General features: G+C 40.5%; 1 protein-coding gene across 1 annotated transcript in view; it reads left to right on the top strand.

The window, feature by feature from the left end:
- Positions 1-16,209, top strand: part of HS2ST1 (heparan sulfate 2-O-sulfotransferase 1) — a 105,430-nt gene that overhangs the window by 69,217 nt on the left and 20,004 nt on the right. Inside the window, exon 2 of the mRNA XM_075182425.1 lies at positions 7,456-7,694. Within this exon, the coding sequence (XP_075038526.1) occupies positions 7,456-7,694 (239 nt within the window). The remainder of the gene's footprint in view (positions 1-7,455; positions 7,695-16,209) is intronic.

Here is a 16,209-nt window from a genome sequence, read left to right as displayed (position 1 = left end):
TGTGATCCCTCCACACATGCGCAGTCCAGCTCTGCTCTTCGGAGCAGAGCTGACAGCACTGAAACTTTTCAATTATGTTAATGTACGCCAGCTTCAGCTGACGTACATTAACATGACAAGTTTCCGAAAAAAACTATTTTTCGGAACTTGTTAGATTGCTGTTGGGAGCAGTCGCCATACTATTGAATGGTGACTGCTCCCAAAAACGAAGCAGAATGCAAAGCAGCAGATATCCACGATATGTGCTGCGATGCACCTTTCTTAAATATGCGGGGGACACAGAGGGCCATGGATTTTACGGGAAGCGCACGATAGTGCTCCATCACTATTTGTTAAATATGCCCCCTTGTCTGAAAGAGAGGCAAAATGTAAATTTCACATGGTTGTATCTCCGGAGATTTGATTATGGTCAGTCCAGGCTTTTGACTTTCTGGGAGATGTAGTCCTGCTCTGTCATGTCTCATTATGTTATAGGAGAAGCATGACTACAACTCCCAGAAGTCCATGCACAGTTCACATGCTATTATTGAGCCAAGTTAGCAGTTAATGCTGGACCCCTCAGAAAGAGACATCAGTGGTTGTCAGAGATATGGCGGGGACCTGCCCAGCAGCACACTACATCATGCTGCAGCATGTCCAGCGTGTAAAGCCTGTAGGGAAGTTTTAGAAAGATGGGTAAATGTGTGTTGTATTCTCTCTTTATGGCAGTGATTGCCATATGTCTAATGGTCCATTTGTTAGTGTTACATTGGACTTCATTCTGTATTAATATAGTATTTGGGTATAATGTCGTTAACCTTTATACATTGCAATTATGTCATTTGATCTGAAATAAAGGTGCTTATGTAATGCTGATTATTGGGATATTTCTGAAGAGAAATGATAGGAAAGTACGTTTTTCCCATCAACAAAGCAGAGTGCAGTGTGTGGCATTGTGGTAGCACAAACAGGTAATTACTCAGATTGACCCCTATCTATAAATAGACTGAACATTAGTGTCGGTAAATGCAAATGCTGGTGTAGGAACAAAAAACATTTCATGATTTTAGGTGGGTTTGTAGTTCTTTATTTTTCAGTAATAATTATTATTATATTTTTTTTTTTGTGGAGTCCAGGAACCAAACACCAACTTGGTTTTGCCAAAGCACAGATTGACTCACTCATCTCTGCAAAACCTTTGGTGGATGTTTGTCTAAACGCAGAAAGGGGGGTGGGGGGGGGGGATTATGACCTGATATATAAAAATATTTCTTTCTTTCGTATCTGTGTAACAAATGTGTGTAATATACAGTGTGTTCTGAAACAGTGGTGTGTTTCACTGTACTCTAGTATAAATATAATAGTGAGAAATCTATGAATATATATGGTTGCAGAGTGAAGATTCATGATATAAATTGAATTTCACAGTCAGGTTGTTCGTTGTTCGTAATATCAAAGGTGTCTTGTTTAATTAACAGTGGTTTTTATATTTTTATTTAAAAGTAACTTGTAAAGTTCGCTTGAAGATATTTCACGGTTGATATTGGAGGAAGTAGGAGATGATCGCTGCTCTCACACACTTCAGGTAACCACCAGGGAGAGTGTGTGTGTGTGTGTGTGTGTGTGTGTGTGTGTGTGTGTGTGTGTGTGTGTGTGTGTGTGTGTGTGTGTGTGATGTCTGTATTACAAAGGAATGTGTTGGCCATAGGTTTGCATGACAGTTAGAACACAAACAACAAATTATACATAATTAACACATACAAAATTACGTAAAGAAAACACTAGGTGAGTGCCCTGTTTGCGACGCGTACATTCTAGAGCAGTGGTCAGGGAACAGGGGTAAATTACCCCACATGGGGTAAAAATGAAATTCCTGGGGGTTGTGCTGCCGATTCACATGCTGTCAGTTGGATTGTAGACCCCTTTAAATGTGAAATTGCTGTTGTACCACAAGAGTCTCAAGGGTTGGCAGAGGCACTTCTTGAGCTTCGATGCAATAATGAAGCACGTATTGCATTTGAAAACAAAGCAGATCTGTCATATCTTTGGATGTCAACAGCTGCAAAGGCATTCAAAATTGCACATGAGGAGGCAGTCAAAAAGTTGCTGCCTTTTGCAACAACCTACCTTTGCGAACAAGGATTTTCCACTCTAACGAACATAAAAACAAAGCAGAGAAATCGATTGGACGCTGAAGACTGTATCCAAATTGCTCTGACATCAAAATGCCCCAATATTGATGCTCTCGTATCAAAAATGAAGCAACATCATTTCTCCAAAACCTGAAGTTGAAGCTTTCAAAGAAATTTTGAATAGATTCAATAAAATTTTGAATTCCAATAATTAATAATATATGATTTCCTTCCTATCAAATCAAGGGGGTAACGTCGGCGTATCTAAATATATTTGGGGGTAAAAGGTAAAAAAAAGTTCCCTGACCCCTGTTCTAGAGGGTATGGGCAGCACAGTGGCTTAGTGGTTAGCACTTCTGCCTCACAGCGCTGGGGTCATGAGTTCAATGATCTCTCGCTCGGCGCTCTCTCTCGCTCGGCGCTCTTTCTCATATCATTTGTCACACAAGCAAAATGTCACAATTCCTTTTGTCTGACATAGTCATGTTAAGAAGAATGTACACCCTCTATTTAACTGTACAGTGTTGATTTGGAATTGCTAGGAAATGGTCGTCTAACCCTTTCCAGACTGAGGAGCAGCAACAATTGCTTCTATGAGGTCACAGCAGATGTATTTTTCTCCTTGGCATGGTGTTAACATAACGTGAATGCCCCAGACTGAGCTGCCAAAGGTTCTGCTTTTATATAGATGCGTTAGTACTTCCTGATGACCAAAGAATTAAGTGCATTTGATTAGCTCCTGGCACAAATGACCTTTATTGATACGGAAGCCTTTAGAGCGGTGATGGGCAATCTAATACACTTTGGGGGCCGCACTGTGAGGTTCTTACCTTCCAAAGGGCCATACATTACCCTTAATCTCAGTAATAAATTAAAACGATATCTGTATTAACATATCGGCAGGTGTTTTAAATAAGTGTTGCAAGCTATAACCCACGATTCTGACAATAAAGCAGTAGGGACCAGGGGGCCGCAGGTATCTGCTCGGAGGGCTGTCTGATGCCCATCATGGAGTTAGGGTGTACTTACTTACTTCACACATGGCTTCATGTTGTTTCATTTTTTTTGTAGCCTAAATAATGACCTAGTATTACCTGGTATGGTTTATTTATCATAGATTGCATTTATCAAACTGTATGACTTGGTGAGGACTGCATGATTATGTTCTGATCTGTAAAACAGACTTAAAGGGGCACTTGTCCTCGTTGCTATGTGGAATCGAAATTGTTTCCCATCTTGGGAAATGAAAAAGAAAATATATGCCAAATGGATTTCTAATTGGGCACCAAGCTGTACATAATGACAATCTGCTCTCCTGTACTTGGAAATTACTGGGTAAAATGTCATAATGTACCTGCCTTGTGAAAAAGTGCTTTATAAAGTACAAATGGCTGTTTACTTTTTCCCTGCATTCTCCCAAGTCTAACACTTTAATTTATGCATCTTACATTGAACATTTGATATGACACATGGTGTCAATTAAATATGTAATGTTTTTATTGTTGGGAAATAATCACTTTGTGATGGAATGGGAAAACAGTTTAATGTTTACTGCAACAAAATAAATAATATCAATTAATCAAATGGGAATGTAAGTGTAGAGAGAATGATATACTCTATTCCCAGGTAGTGAAATGAGCTGTTCTAAAGAGATGCTAGTTAAAAATCGACCACCTGCCCATTTAATGGTATTTTATATTAAAAAAAAAATATTTTTGTTTCGTTCAGCTCTTCTGTCTCTTGATACACAATATAATGCTACATTATAGCGGAGTCTAGCACCTTAATGTTTGGTTTCATATAGCACATTAGTGTATTAGAGGCAGAAGTGTTTCATGGAAACACAGATCAGCATACCTGTCAAATGGTTTTCTTGTAGGTAGGAAGCTGAGAACTATGCAGTCTGTCTGTGCTGTGATTGCTTGTTAGGTAAGAACATTTAAAGGGTTTTGTAAGCAGACAATTGGAACAATATATATAAATTTGGAGCTTTACTTTAAAGGTAAACATTGGCGCATGCTATTTCTTTTGTGTGTTATTGCACAAGTAATGAAGACTTGTACCATATATACAGACTACTGGGTGGATTGACGGCACAGTTAATTTCTGTTGTCCATGAGTAATGGCCATCCATGTAAGGTTTGCTCATGAGGGTTCTCCAGCTCACTTGCTTGAGGGGGAAATGTATTGGAGAATTAAATTTCATATAGATTGTGGGTGATTTTAATTAAAAAGTAGCAGTAGAAATATATTTGTATAAGCTCAAAACAGGATGACATCCACAATAGTGGTGACTGTTTTTATATGTAATTCCATTGTAAAATTGGACAGACACCTATCAAACTTAGCATTTTTAATTGTTTTGATCCAGAAAAAAGAAACACAACCCCTTCAGTGAAGCAGTTGTCAGTTTAACCTCACAGGGGAAACACAAATGAAACACTTTAGAAGTGTCAAGCAGATTAGTTCCCCGACTCGATCATCTGCTATAATGTCCTGTATTAATTTTAGCCACTACATCCTGTTACGAAATTCCACAGCCTGATCACCTTACACTGAAGCATCCCTTCCTATGCAGATGGTGAAAGTCTTTCCTCCAGTCCTAAATATCAACTGTGACAGTATAAATGACCCAGGGATGTGTGCATATTGGTTCCCATAGTAAGCAAACCTAATATTCAGTGAATTATGTGGTGGTAAAACTGTAGCTTCCCCCATTTAATGCTGCCTCAGATTTTCTTGGCCTTTTCAACAGCCACCTGGCACTAATCTTGAATAGCGTGTTTGTTTGTTTAAAACTTTTTGTGGTGGACTGACACCAGTGATGTAAAACACTGGTGGTGGCTTAAACTAAGGCCTGCTGCTCTTATTATGTAAATGTACTGTTTGTCTGATGAAACATTCCAGCACAGGCAACATTATTACTTCCTCCCCTGGTAGTGTGGAAGCTGTGCAGTGTTCTGTTGGTGGCTGCTGAGGGTACTGTTATGTGTTTGCAGAGAAGAAAGGGGGCTGTGTGGGGTTTTTTGTTTGATGGAATAGTACTGTTGTTTTTTTTTGTGTTTTTTCTTGGGGGGAGGGGGTGCAAAAATTAGCCTTTTTTTTTTCTCCGACTTTGTGTGTGTATATAATATAGCACATACTTGCCAACTCTCCCTGAATGTCAGGGAGACTCCCTGAAATAGGGGTGATCTCCCTCACTCCCGGAAAAGTCTGGCATTCTCCCTGATGCTGAGCCACTACAAGACATGGTTGGCTTCACCATCTGTGGCATGATGACACAGTTCAGAAATTGTGTCCTGATGCCTATGGAGGTAGCCATTTTCATGGAGACCAAGATTTAATCAAAGACTCTACAGGCAACACATCATGACTTCAGTAATAGAGACAGAAATGTAAAAGACGCTTCATCTCTAGAGATTTATTAGCTGCTTTTCTTTAATGCATAGTTGACTACTCTCCCAGAATGTCCGGCAGACTCCTGCATTTCTGGGGGACCTCCCAGGAGAGCAGAGCAACCTCCCGGTTCTCAACCCTGCAATAGATAAGCGGCTGAAGGCGGGACTTAATGATGCGAATATTGCGTCATTGTAGCTCTGCCCCACTGTTGTAATTCCCTGAAATTTTGACAATCGTTTAGGGGCAGTGTCAAAATGATGCGATTCATCAAGCCCCACCCCCAGACACCCACCTCCCCCTGGATCTCCCTGAAGCCAACGAGGAAAAGTTAGCAAGTATGATATAGCATGTGTGTGTATTTATGTGGCCATTCAGTAGGCTGGTACACTTTTTGAGATTGGAACTTGATAATTCTCTAGGAAACAGCGACATCACTGAGGTACTATTTTCAATCTGTATATGAGGTAATGTCGTCTGGTGAACTGATGAGCTGCATTGTCTTCAGAAAGTAGTTCTGTCTGATCCCGATAATTAAGATTTATTTGTCCAGTCTACCCCTGCACCCTGTAGTTGGTGTGTTTATTAAGCTTGGATTTAATGCTTGCACCAATGTTATGTACTTTTACCTGCAATGTGTGGGGGAACGGGTGATAGTCTGAAAAAAATTGTGACTTGTGACCAACGCAATATCTTGTATAAATGTTGTAATCTAGAGTCCTTGTTTAGAGCAAGTGCCTGCAGAATTTAGCACTATCTGCTGGGACTGAGTGAGTGTAGCATATTACACTAAACACCTCTCAGATGGATTGTATTTCAGTTATCAAAGTACGGCATTGTAACCCTGAAGGGAATATGCTTAATATAGGCAGTATATTCAGCGAAGTGGTAATAGCTTTGTATACTTCTTGCTAACGGGAAGCTGCCTTGTCTATCTGCATTTGTTGCATAATTGGAACCCTATACCTGTTTGAGATGGTGCCATTAAATTAAATTAAAGGAACAATACAGACATTGCTCTTTAAAATAAAGAGAAGGAGATACTTTATGTTTAAAGCTGGATGTCTACCACAGATCCAAATCTAGTGAATCTCTTGCAATTTTCAAGATCACGTCACTAAGACCTAAAGCTTTAGGAATCTGTTCTACTTTTTTGAAAGCACTGCCTGCCATTGAGCAGTTACTTTGCCATTGACCACTGATATAAATTCAACACAGCCTGTGATGGGATGAGTTACAGACAATCTGGCGGAAGACTGTTTAAATTAAAACTTACAATGACTTTACAGGAAACTGCTTTATCCACTCATGCATTAAAACAATCGATGCTTCCTAATTCAGTTAATTAGCTACCCACTTTCCTGATTCCTCCTCAGAAACAGGTAAAAATTAAACCGGTATAGAAGATGCATTACATATGATTCGTACGTATTTGGTATTTATCCAATTGTTAAAGTGCAGCGTTTTGCTTCTTAACGAACAGTGTATCTATGCGCCTCTGCTTTGCATGTGGGCCTGGTTTTAAGTGACTGGTGCATAAACTTTTAGCGCATAAATCTTTTAAGACTTGCAAAAAAAATTCTGTTCAGCAGAACGGTTTGGGTTTAAATATTAGCTGAAGTGAACATAAAAACACATCAAAGTAAACACAGGCAGGACAAATATAAATCAAATAGCTGAATACAACTGTGTTAAAAATAAATACATGAACTACACTTGTGCTTGCTTTATAAATGACTCCATTGACTTCCAGTTTTCACAACAATAATGTGGATTGTGTTTTGTCTTATTTATTGCTTTATGCTGGAATTTTAGTTCCTCTTTTTTGGAACATTCTATTTGCACTGTGTGATGATATTACAGTTCTATGTTGTGCTCCCTTCTATAGAGCCATTATGTTGCAGTTCTTTAGTGTTACTAATCTCTCCCCATTACATCTGTATTTCAGAGAGGGCCATTGCACGCCACGAGGTGCGGGAAATAGAACAACGCCACTCCATGGACGGCTCCCGGCAAGACGTAGCACTTGATGAAGATGATGACATTTTGATTATTTATAATAGAGTGCCCAAGACTGCCAGCACTTCCTTCACAAACATTGCCTATGACCTCTGTGCAAAAAACAAATACCATGTGCTTCACATTAATACAACCAAAAATAACCCGGTGATGTCTCTTCAAGACCAGGTAAGATTACTCTCATATCATGCTATAGATGGTTACCTTTCATTTGTTCTTTTTCCATGTATAAACCATAACTGTGACGCTGACCTTGTGGTGGATATGATTGTATAGTTTATCACTTTAGGCGCACTCCTTATTGCCCCACAGGAGCATGAACTTAATGTTGACAACACTCTGCTTTGCAGCCCAACAAGTTTCATAATTTCTCTGCTAATATTAATATGATCCCGAGAGTTCTTTGTGATTTATGTTACACACAACTAGTGCACAAACCAGTAACTATTATGCTGGAGCTTGCCATGCATAATTCCAGCAGGGCACTATTATGTGCCATCTAAGGTGAGGAAAAGTGAACATATTCTTTATATCCCATACTTGCCAACTCTCCCGGAATGTCCGGGAGACTCGTGCATTTTGCGAGAGTCTCATGGACTCCCGGGAGAGTGTGACAATCTCCCGGAAGTGCCCACTTCCTAGTGAAGTGGGCAGAATTAGGTCCCAAATGCCGCGATGGCGTTTGGCCCCGTGTATTTTGGAGGCCCGCCCCCCCCCATCACGCCCACCTCCCCTGCAGGCTCCCGGATACCAACATTTTAAAGTTGGTAAGTATGTTATATCCTTCCCTTGTCCCCATTCAGCACTTTGGTTGTGATTCCCACACTCCTATTGGTACCTAAACTGAGTCACCAGAGCGCTTACTTTGTCACCCTGACAGCACCTGTTCTCTCAACCAGCTAACTGGGAAATTCATGGTGGTCTGTAGTGGATCTGACAGGAACCACTGGTAACTAATCAGGGATGTAATCACTCCACAGCCTGAACCCTTAGGGTGAGTTCAATACTGCACAGATGAGTGCTGTTCCCTCTGCCTGCTAATCTCATGTGTATCGGGTAACGGTAGGGAACCCAAGCAGGGGTTTGGTTTAATGCATTTTTTAGCAGGGGAAGGCCCTAACTAAAGAGGTGCGTTTAGGTGTTTGTATAACAATGCATTGATTCAGTAGGGAATTGATTCCTTAGTTCCTTGTCCTATAAAGCAATATAATTGCATTTTTTTCCAAACGTAGCTTGGTTCACTTTAAAAATAAATCCTCAGTACCCAGGAATTTGCTGGCTCCCGAGGCTTCTGATCACTTGACTGTGAATACATCATCCAATCAGATTGTTATCAAAACTCTCCTTGAGCTGAGTCTCATCAGCAGCAGGTACAACATGAACCATTCTGTGTCATTGTGCCGCATTATGTGTGATTTGGTATCTTGGTAATCAGATGTTTAAAATCCTGCGGTAAAAGAGATTGCTTGAAAAACACATTTTTCTTTGTTGTGTTTGTATATAAGTAACAGGCACATACATACATACATTTTGCATCTGGATGAGGAAAGCGTAATCCCCATTCGGTGGACTTAGTTCATTAACACTTTTCATATAATCTGCAGCACCAGGAGTTCTAGAATATTTGCATTAACACTTTTCATTTAGATTCTAAAAGCGGCATGATATTGATAATGATAATTGCTGTGTTTGAAACTTAAATCATCATCATCTATTTATTTATATAGCGCCACTAATTCTGCAGCGCTGTACAGAGAACACATCAGTCGCTACCCCATTGGAGCTTACAGTCTAAATCCCCTAACATATACACACACAGACCAAGAGAGACTAAGGGCAATTTAATAGCAGCCAATTAACCTATCAGTATGTTTTTGCAGCTTGGTAGGAAACCCGAGCACCTGGAGGAAACTATTTGGCAAATAACTGGAACCAAAACAGGATATGCTAAGAAATCCAAATAGCAACATATATTTTGGCATACAAATTAAGCAGCTATTATTTTAGAATGAATCAAACTGTTGCTTTTTTTATGCGGCAAATAAAATCGCAATAAATCATTATGTCGAGTGTGTCAGGGTTACCAGCAAGGGAATTGAATTCCCTCCCTAGTGTCCTACTCCTTTTACATGTGTTGGAGAACATTTGGGCGAGCGTATATTTTAAATGCCTTTGAGGAAATTGCTCTGAGTCAATGAAACGTGTCGGCTTTCTTTGGAAAACTTTTGTTTGAGACTACTCACCGCTGTGTGGAAGAACTCTGGTGTCTTTATCCCTCAATCTATTTTTGAGCCACTGTGTGCGCACACACACATTACGGAGCAGACTGTTTTATCGTAGGAACCCTTGTACACTGGTATTGATTCACGGGGAACACTTTCCTTGCTGCACCACCGGCTCCCAAGAGCTCTACGGAGCCAGTGGGCTCAGCGATTACAGATTGATCCTAGGTGCGGTCTTCTAGAGGTCTGGTAAGACTGTTAGGGGGGTATTCAATTGTTTCTTTTAACGCGCTAAAACAAAAAAAATATTACCGTTAATACGGTAATTACTCGCTAAATTTCATCTCTTAGCTCCCTGAGCAGCTAACTGAAATTCAGCCCGCTGGCAGCGAGTAAGTACCGTATTAACTGTTTACGCGCGCAAAATTACCGTATAATATGAAGTTTTTTTCGAGCGCTCGTTTTTTTTTGTTTTAGCGCGTTAAAAGAAACAATTGAATACCCCCCCTTATTCTTTTGCCCCAATGCTGGGTACCATCTAGATCACCTAAGGCAGGCACTTTTTGACTATTCTAGTATCACTCCTATATTCTATACCGTGTGATTTTTAACATCTTCAGTGGACTTCCTATTATATCTGCTCTATTATTGCTACCAATGCGTAGTCATTTAGTTTATGAACATTTAAGAGAAGGAGGGAGAGATATATATATATATATCCTCATATCCTCCATGTGATGTATGTTGCATGCAAATCTATGTTTACACTTATAGATAAAGCGGTTTGTTCTCATTTGATCTATTTGTACGTTTTACCCTGATAATTACATTTTATATGTATTTCGTATGTATTTTTTTATATATACTATATATGTGATGCTAGCTATATATATGTATGTGTGTGTATGTATATATATATATATATGTGTGTGTGTGTGTATATATATATATATATATATATATATATATTATTATTATTAATAATAATAATAATAATAATAATAATAATAATAATAATAATATTATTATTATTTTACCATATCTGCAGTTCACAGTTCTTTTTGTAGTTATTCAACTACCAGTACAGATTCTTCTTTCATATGTACACTTTAAATGTGTTTGATCACATATCTTGTGGGACAGCAGCCTGTCTATTCACTAGGAACCGTGCCTCATGCCTCAGTGATGTCACCAGTTCCTATTGAAGTCATGGGCTACATTCTCATGAATATTGAAACCATCCACAAAATGTATATTTCCACTGTGTGCAGGTGTTAATTTTGATTTCTCCAGTGGTAGCTTGCATTGTTATAATGAGAAGTAAATTGCTAGAGAACTAATTCTCTCTTCACATTCAATATATGTATAAAGAAGCTGCATTCATTTTAATGATTGTTTTGGTATATACAATTCTCCACTTAATCAAATTTGTTCTCGCAAATTTTAAGGCTGCAGAGTACATGAAATTAGCCCTTTTGTAGAAAACTTGTTGTTCTTTTTATATACTTTTATATTGCGCTCTTAATTCCCAGGTCCAATGTTCCACTGCCATTATTTTGTGTTGCCGAATTTTCTTTTCATAAAAAGTCAGGCTATGCGGAGTGAGTCATTTGTTTTAATTTACATTTGTTCTTGTACTGTGTATTTATTTTCCTTTATTGTTGAGCATTTTGTTGCAACTATTTTTCCTGTAGCGCACATGCTGTGCTTTGCACATAATCCTTTCATATGACAAATAGGGAATTGAGCAGATATAGCTTGGAAAAACACTTATATGGTCACAATGAAATAAATTACATTTTCTGTGTTTCGTGCTCCACGGGTACTGTCTGTTCTGTTGCAGATTATAATATTTGGTCAAATCCAGCAGCAACTTGGAAGGTATAAGTAATATATAACTGCTATATATTGAAAATATACTGTCATATCTGTTAGCCAAGATTTTGTTTTCATTGTATGTTTAAAAACTATTTGGCTCATTGTAATTAAAGTGCAACTGTCATGTGAGGCAGTCCTCAACACTAATGCATGCAAATTAGATGCTGGTCAGCAGTGGGGTAATATCTTATGGACTTATAAAGTCCGTATCATGACAGAATTGGGCTAGCTATGATATCTGTGGAATAATTCTGTGCTGAGCAGTGAAGTCAGAGAAGAACCAATCGAACAGAATAAGCCTCTCTGATAATAATGCACACTGGAGAATTGTGCATTATGGGAGCTGGTGAGGCTGAACAGTGGTGCCTGACCATGGGACCCCTAAATTTAACCCAGTTGCACCATTTGAGGATAGGGGAGAATTTGGATTAATCATTATCTGCTGCCTGGAGTCTGCTTTTTAAGTTTCTTCTTTTAGAAGGCATAACACAATTGATTAAAGGTACATTTTCTTAACCTCACTAAATTTAATATATTAAACAGAATGGGTGTGAAGAGTTGAGACCACAGATGACTGTTTTTCTTTCCTATGAAGAATAAGTTTGAAACTTTGGATGAGAAGGAAGACGCCCTCCAAATTAAAAATAAACAAAAATTGTGTGGATTAGAAAGTTGTGGGTGGAATCCGTATCAGGAACGCCACCATACTTGCCTATATTTATTCTGTTACATAGGAGTGGGGTGGCACTGTTGGTAAGTGTGAGGCAGCACCAGAGTGTGCACTCGGGAAGATAAACATAAGCGTTTAATTTGGAATTTAGGTTATTAATATTATTTGGTTACTGAGAAAAAGCCACTGCTATCTGTAATCAGACATTGTTTTTCTACATTAATCTACCTTTTACAGATCTTTAGAACTGACAAGATAGGAAACTATATTATATGTATACAGTATTGGCTTGTTCTACTGCCACCCTATCCCTTTCCTTCCTGCCATAAAGTTGCTTACTTAACACCCAGATTATTGTTTGCTCAAATCAGTATCAAATCTCTCTTTCTAATACTGGAGCTTAAAGTAGAAATTCCATGACAAAATGAGATGTGTTTTAAAATAAATCACAGTCAAGCTATAAGAAGAATCTTCGTATGTGTAATTCCCCTGCTTTGTTTCTTTAGGCTACTACTGATTTATTATTTTAGTGTCCCAGACTACCATAGCAACCACAGTCGCAGGGCACATGATGCTGTGAACAGAGTAAACACCTCTCTGAGCTCTGTGAACTGTTAAATGCTCCCTTTTCTCCCGCCCTCCTCTGTCACAAGACATGCTGAGAGCTGTGAGCCTGTGTCTGTGTTACTGGCAGACATATTGTGTAACCTTCAGAGAGATTTTTTAAAAGGCGTTTATGGTTTGCAAAAGGGCCACTAAGATAAATGACTATCCAATGCATGCTTAAAAAGTACTTTACTTAATATTGAAAGATAAAAAAGATAAAAAAAAATATACCTATGTGGTATTACTGTTTTAACCAGTACATTCAACACTTTAGTTGAAAGCAACAGTCCCGCATAGAGATTTTTTTTCTATTTATATGTTTTCTTTAAATCGCAAGTAAAGTAGATTTAGGCATGCATCTGTCATTTTTCTTAGCTGCCCTACAAATCATTCTCCTTTTTATAAAGCTCTCTGGTTGGCAAATAAAAAAATGGCTGCCAGACATTCGACCTGCTACGCGGACACAGGCTCTCAGTATGTCATGTGATGGCAGAAGGAGGATGTCACAGAGCAGACAGAGCTCAGAGGGGGTGTCCAAAGCTGCTCTGCTCACTATGTCATGTTCCTTGTGATTGTGGTTACCATGGTAGTCCAGAATCCTAAATCATTATTAGCTGCCTGAAGTGAAAATGGTAAATACTAATATTTTGTCTTATAATTTACCATAGTGATTTATGTGAAAAATATCACCTTATTTTTTTTCCCCATGGGATTGCTGCTTCTCACTGAGCAACGATGTAAGAATATAGATAAACACAATTTATGAACAGACAAAACATAGTATCCCTTAACCAAAGTCCTTAGTGATGCCATCTTTAATTGTATACAGGGGCGGACTGGCCATCTGGCACTTCTGGCAAATGCCAGAAGGGCCGATGGCTTGATGGGCCGCTCTGTCCACCCGAGCAGCAGCACCTCCTGGCAGCACTCTTTTTCCCCCCACCGGGCAGCACATACGTTACCATGCGAAGGGGGCACAAACCCCTCTATGTCGGGTCTAAGATCCTCTGAAGGGGGCAGTCGCTGACTGTGCAGTCGCTGATGGCTGGCCCCTCCTCCGGGACCAGCCAGCTTCACACTCCCTGCGCTTTCAGTCCATTTTTTTTTTTTTTTTAACTTCCGCGCGGCCGCGCGATCGGACATCATGACGTCACGCAGCCGTCCAGGAGCCGTCGGTCTGTTGAGCGCGCAGGGGTGTTGAGGTGAGTTGGTGTGTCCGGGGATAGTGACAGGTACTGGAGGGAGGGGGGGGGATGAGTAAAAATAACTGCACGGGAGACTGTACGGGAGAAGTGATTTAAAATGTCTGCAGGGAGGGGGTGTGAGGGACAATGTCTGCAGGGGGCAGGGGGTGGTGTGAGAGACAATGTCTGCAGGGGGGGGTGTGAGGGACAATGTCTGCAGGGGGCAGGGGGGGTGTGAGGGACAATGTCTGCAGAGGGGGGTGTGAGGGACAATGTCTGCAGGGGGCAGGGGGTGATGTGAGGGACAATGTCTGCAGGGGGCAGGGGATGGTGTGAGGGACAATGTCTGCAGGGGGGGTGTGAGGGACAATGTCTGCAGGGGGCGGGTGTGAGGGACAATGTCTGCAGGGGGCAGGGGGGGTGTGAGGGACAATGTCTGCAGGGGACAGGGGGGGTGTGAGGGACAATGTCTGCAGGGGGGGTGTGAGGGACAATGTCGGCAGGGGGATTGGGGGGGTGAGTGACAATGTCTGCAGGGGGATTGGGGGGGTGAGTGACAATGTCTGCAGGGGGAATTGGGGGTGAAAATGTCTGCATGGGGCAATGGCTGTAGGAGGGGAAAAATAAAAAATGGCCAATGTGTGTGGGTGACAGTATATGACTGTAATGTGTGTGGGTGGACAGTATATGACTATAATGTGTGTGTGGGGACAGTATATGACTGTAATGTATGTGTGGGGGACAGTATATGACTGTAATGTATGTGTGGGGGACAGTATATGACTGTAATGTGTGTGGGGGACAGTATATGACTGTAATGTGTGTGGGGGGACAGTATATGACTGTAATGTGTGTGGGGGGACAGTATATGACTGTAATGTGTGTGGGGGACAGTATATGACTGTAATGTGTGTGGGGGACAGTATATGACTATAATGTGTGCTATTAAGTGAATGTGGGGCTGTTTGGGGAAAATTAGGTATATTTATTAAATGAAATTATGAATTATTTAATGCCTGAGATGGTTGTGGGAAATGGTTATTTTTATTAAATATAAATGCTATTTAATTTCTTGCTGGGGTTGTTTGGAGGGAGGGAAAGCAATTTATTTATTAAATGGGAATACTATTAATTTAATGTTGGGGCTGGTTGTAGGGAAATAGGTCTATTTATTAAATGTATATACTTTTTAATGTCAGGGCTAGTTGGAGGGAAATAGATGTATTTATCAAATGTGAATACTATCATTTTAATGTTGGGGCTGGAGTAAGGCCTAATTTTAAAACGTAGGTGTTATATTGATTTAACACCGCTGCTGGTTGGAGTTTTCTGAATTTCATATAACCATTTTTTTTCCCAAATAGGGCCCCCAACATTCCAGGATCCAGACAAGCAGCAACTGATCTAAAGACACCAGCAGCCACAAGTGGAGACAATGACAAGACAGGTAAGAGAGACCAGGACATTCTGCCAACTGTCCTGAATTTGGTGGGTGAATGTCCCGCTTAGTCAGGATTTGGTCTGACTACAAGGACAGTTGGGAGGTATGTACTGCTTCACATTGTACTGCTTGTGAAGGCAGAACTGTGTGCACCTAATAGTAGTGCTCACAGTATTGCCTGTGTATTTGTTGAAAATGTGTCTAATAACCCTATTACATCATAGTAGCCCCCCTGACTTAAGTGCCTAGGGCCCCCTGAGCCTAAATCCAGCTCTGGTTAGCAGGAGGGAGCGGATAGCTACTCCCAGTTCCTGGATAAGACACAGCCTGCAGAGCAAGCCGAGGAGCTCTAAGTCTCATGAGATTTATTAATCTTGTGAGACTAAGAGCTTCCCTGCTCACTCTACAGGAAGTTCCCACCCTGATGGATGTCAGCAGCATCAGAAGCATAGATAAGTGCAGTGGGCTGGGGGTGTGGTAATGTGTTTCTGAGGTGGGGGGTGGCATGATAGGGAGGGCCTGATAAATGTAATGTTTTATTATAATGTATGTATCAATGCCCCATGTTGACCATGCCCCCAACATAATGTGGGTATGCCCCCGGTGGCGCCGCTGCTGTGCAGCGGCACACAATTTTGTGCTGCTCATCAACAGAGATGGGCCTGTATGCTTGAAATGCCAG

The sequence above is a fragment of the Mixophyes fleayi genome, chromosome 8 (assembly GCF_038048845.1).
Source record: "Mixophyes fleayi isolate aMixFle1 chromosome 8, aMixFle1.hap1, whole genome shotgun sequence".
In the NCBI taxonomy this organism is placed as follows: domain Eukaryota; kingdom Metazoa; phylum Chordata; class Amphibia; order Anura; family Limnodynastidae; genus Mixophyes; species Mixophyes fleayi.
The sequence above is the reverse complement of the archived record's forward strand: the minus strand, read 5'-3'. Positions and strand labels throughout refer to the sequence as shown.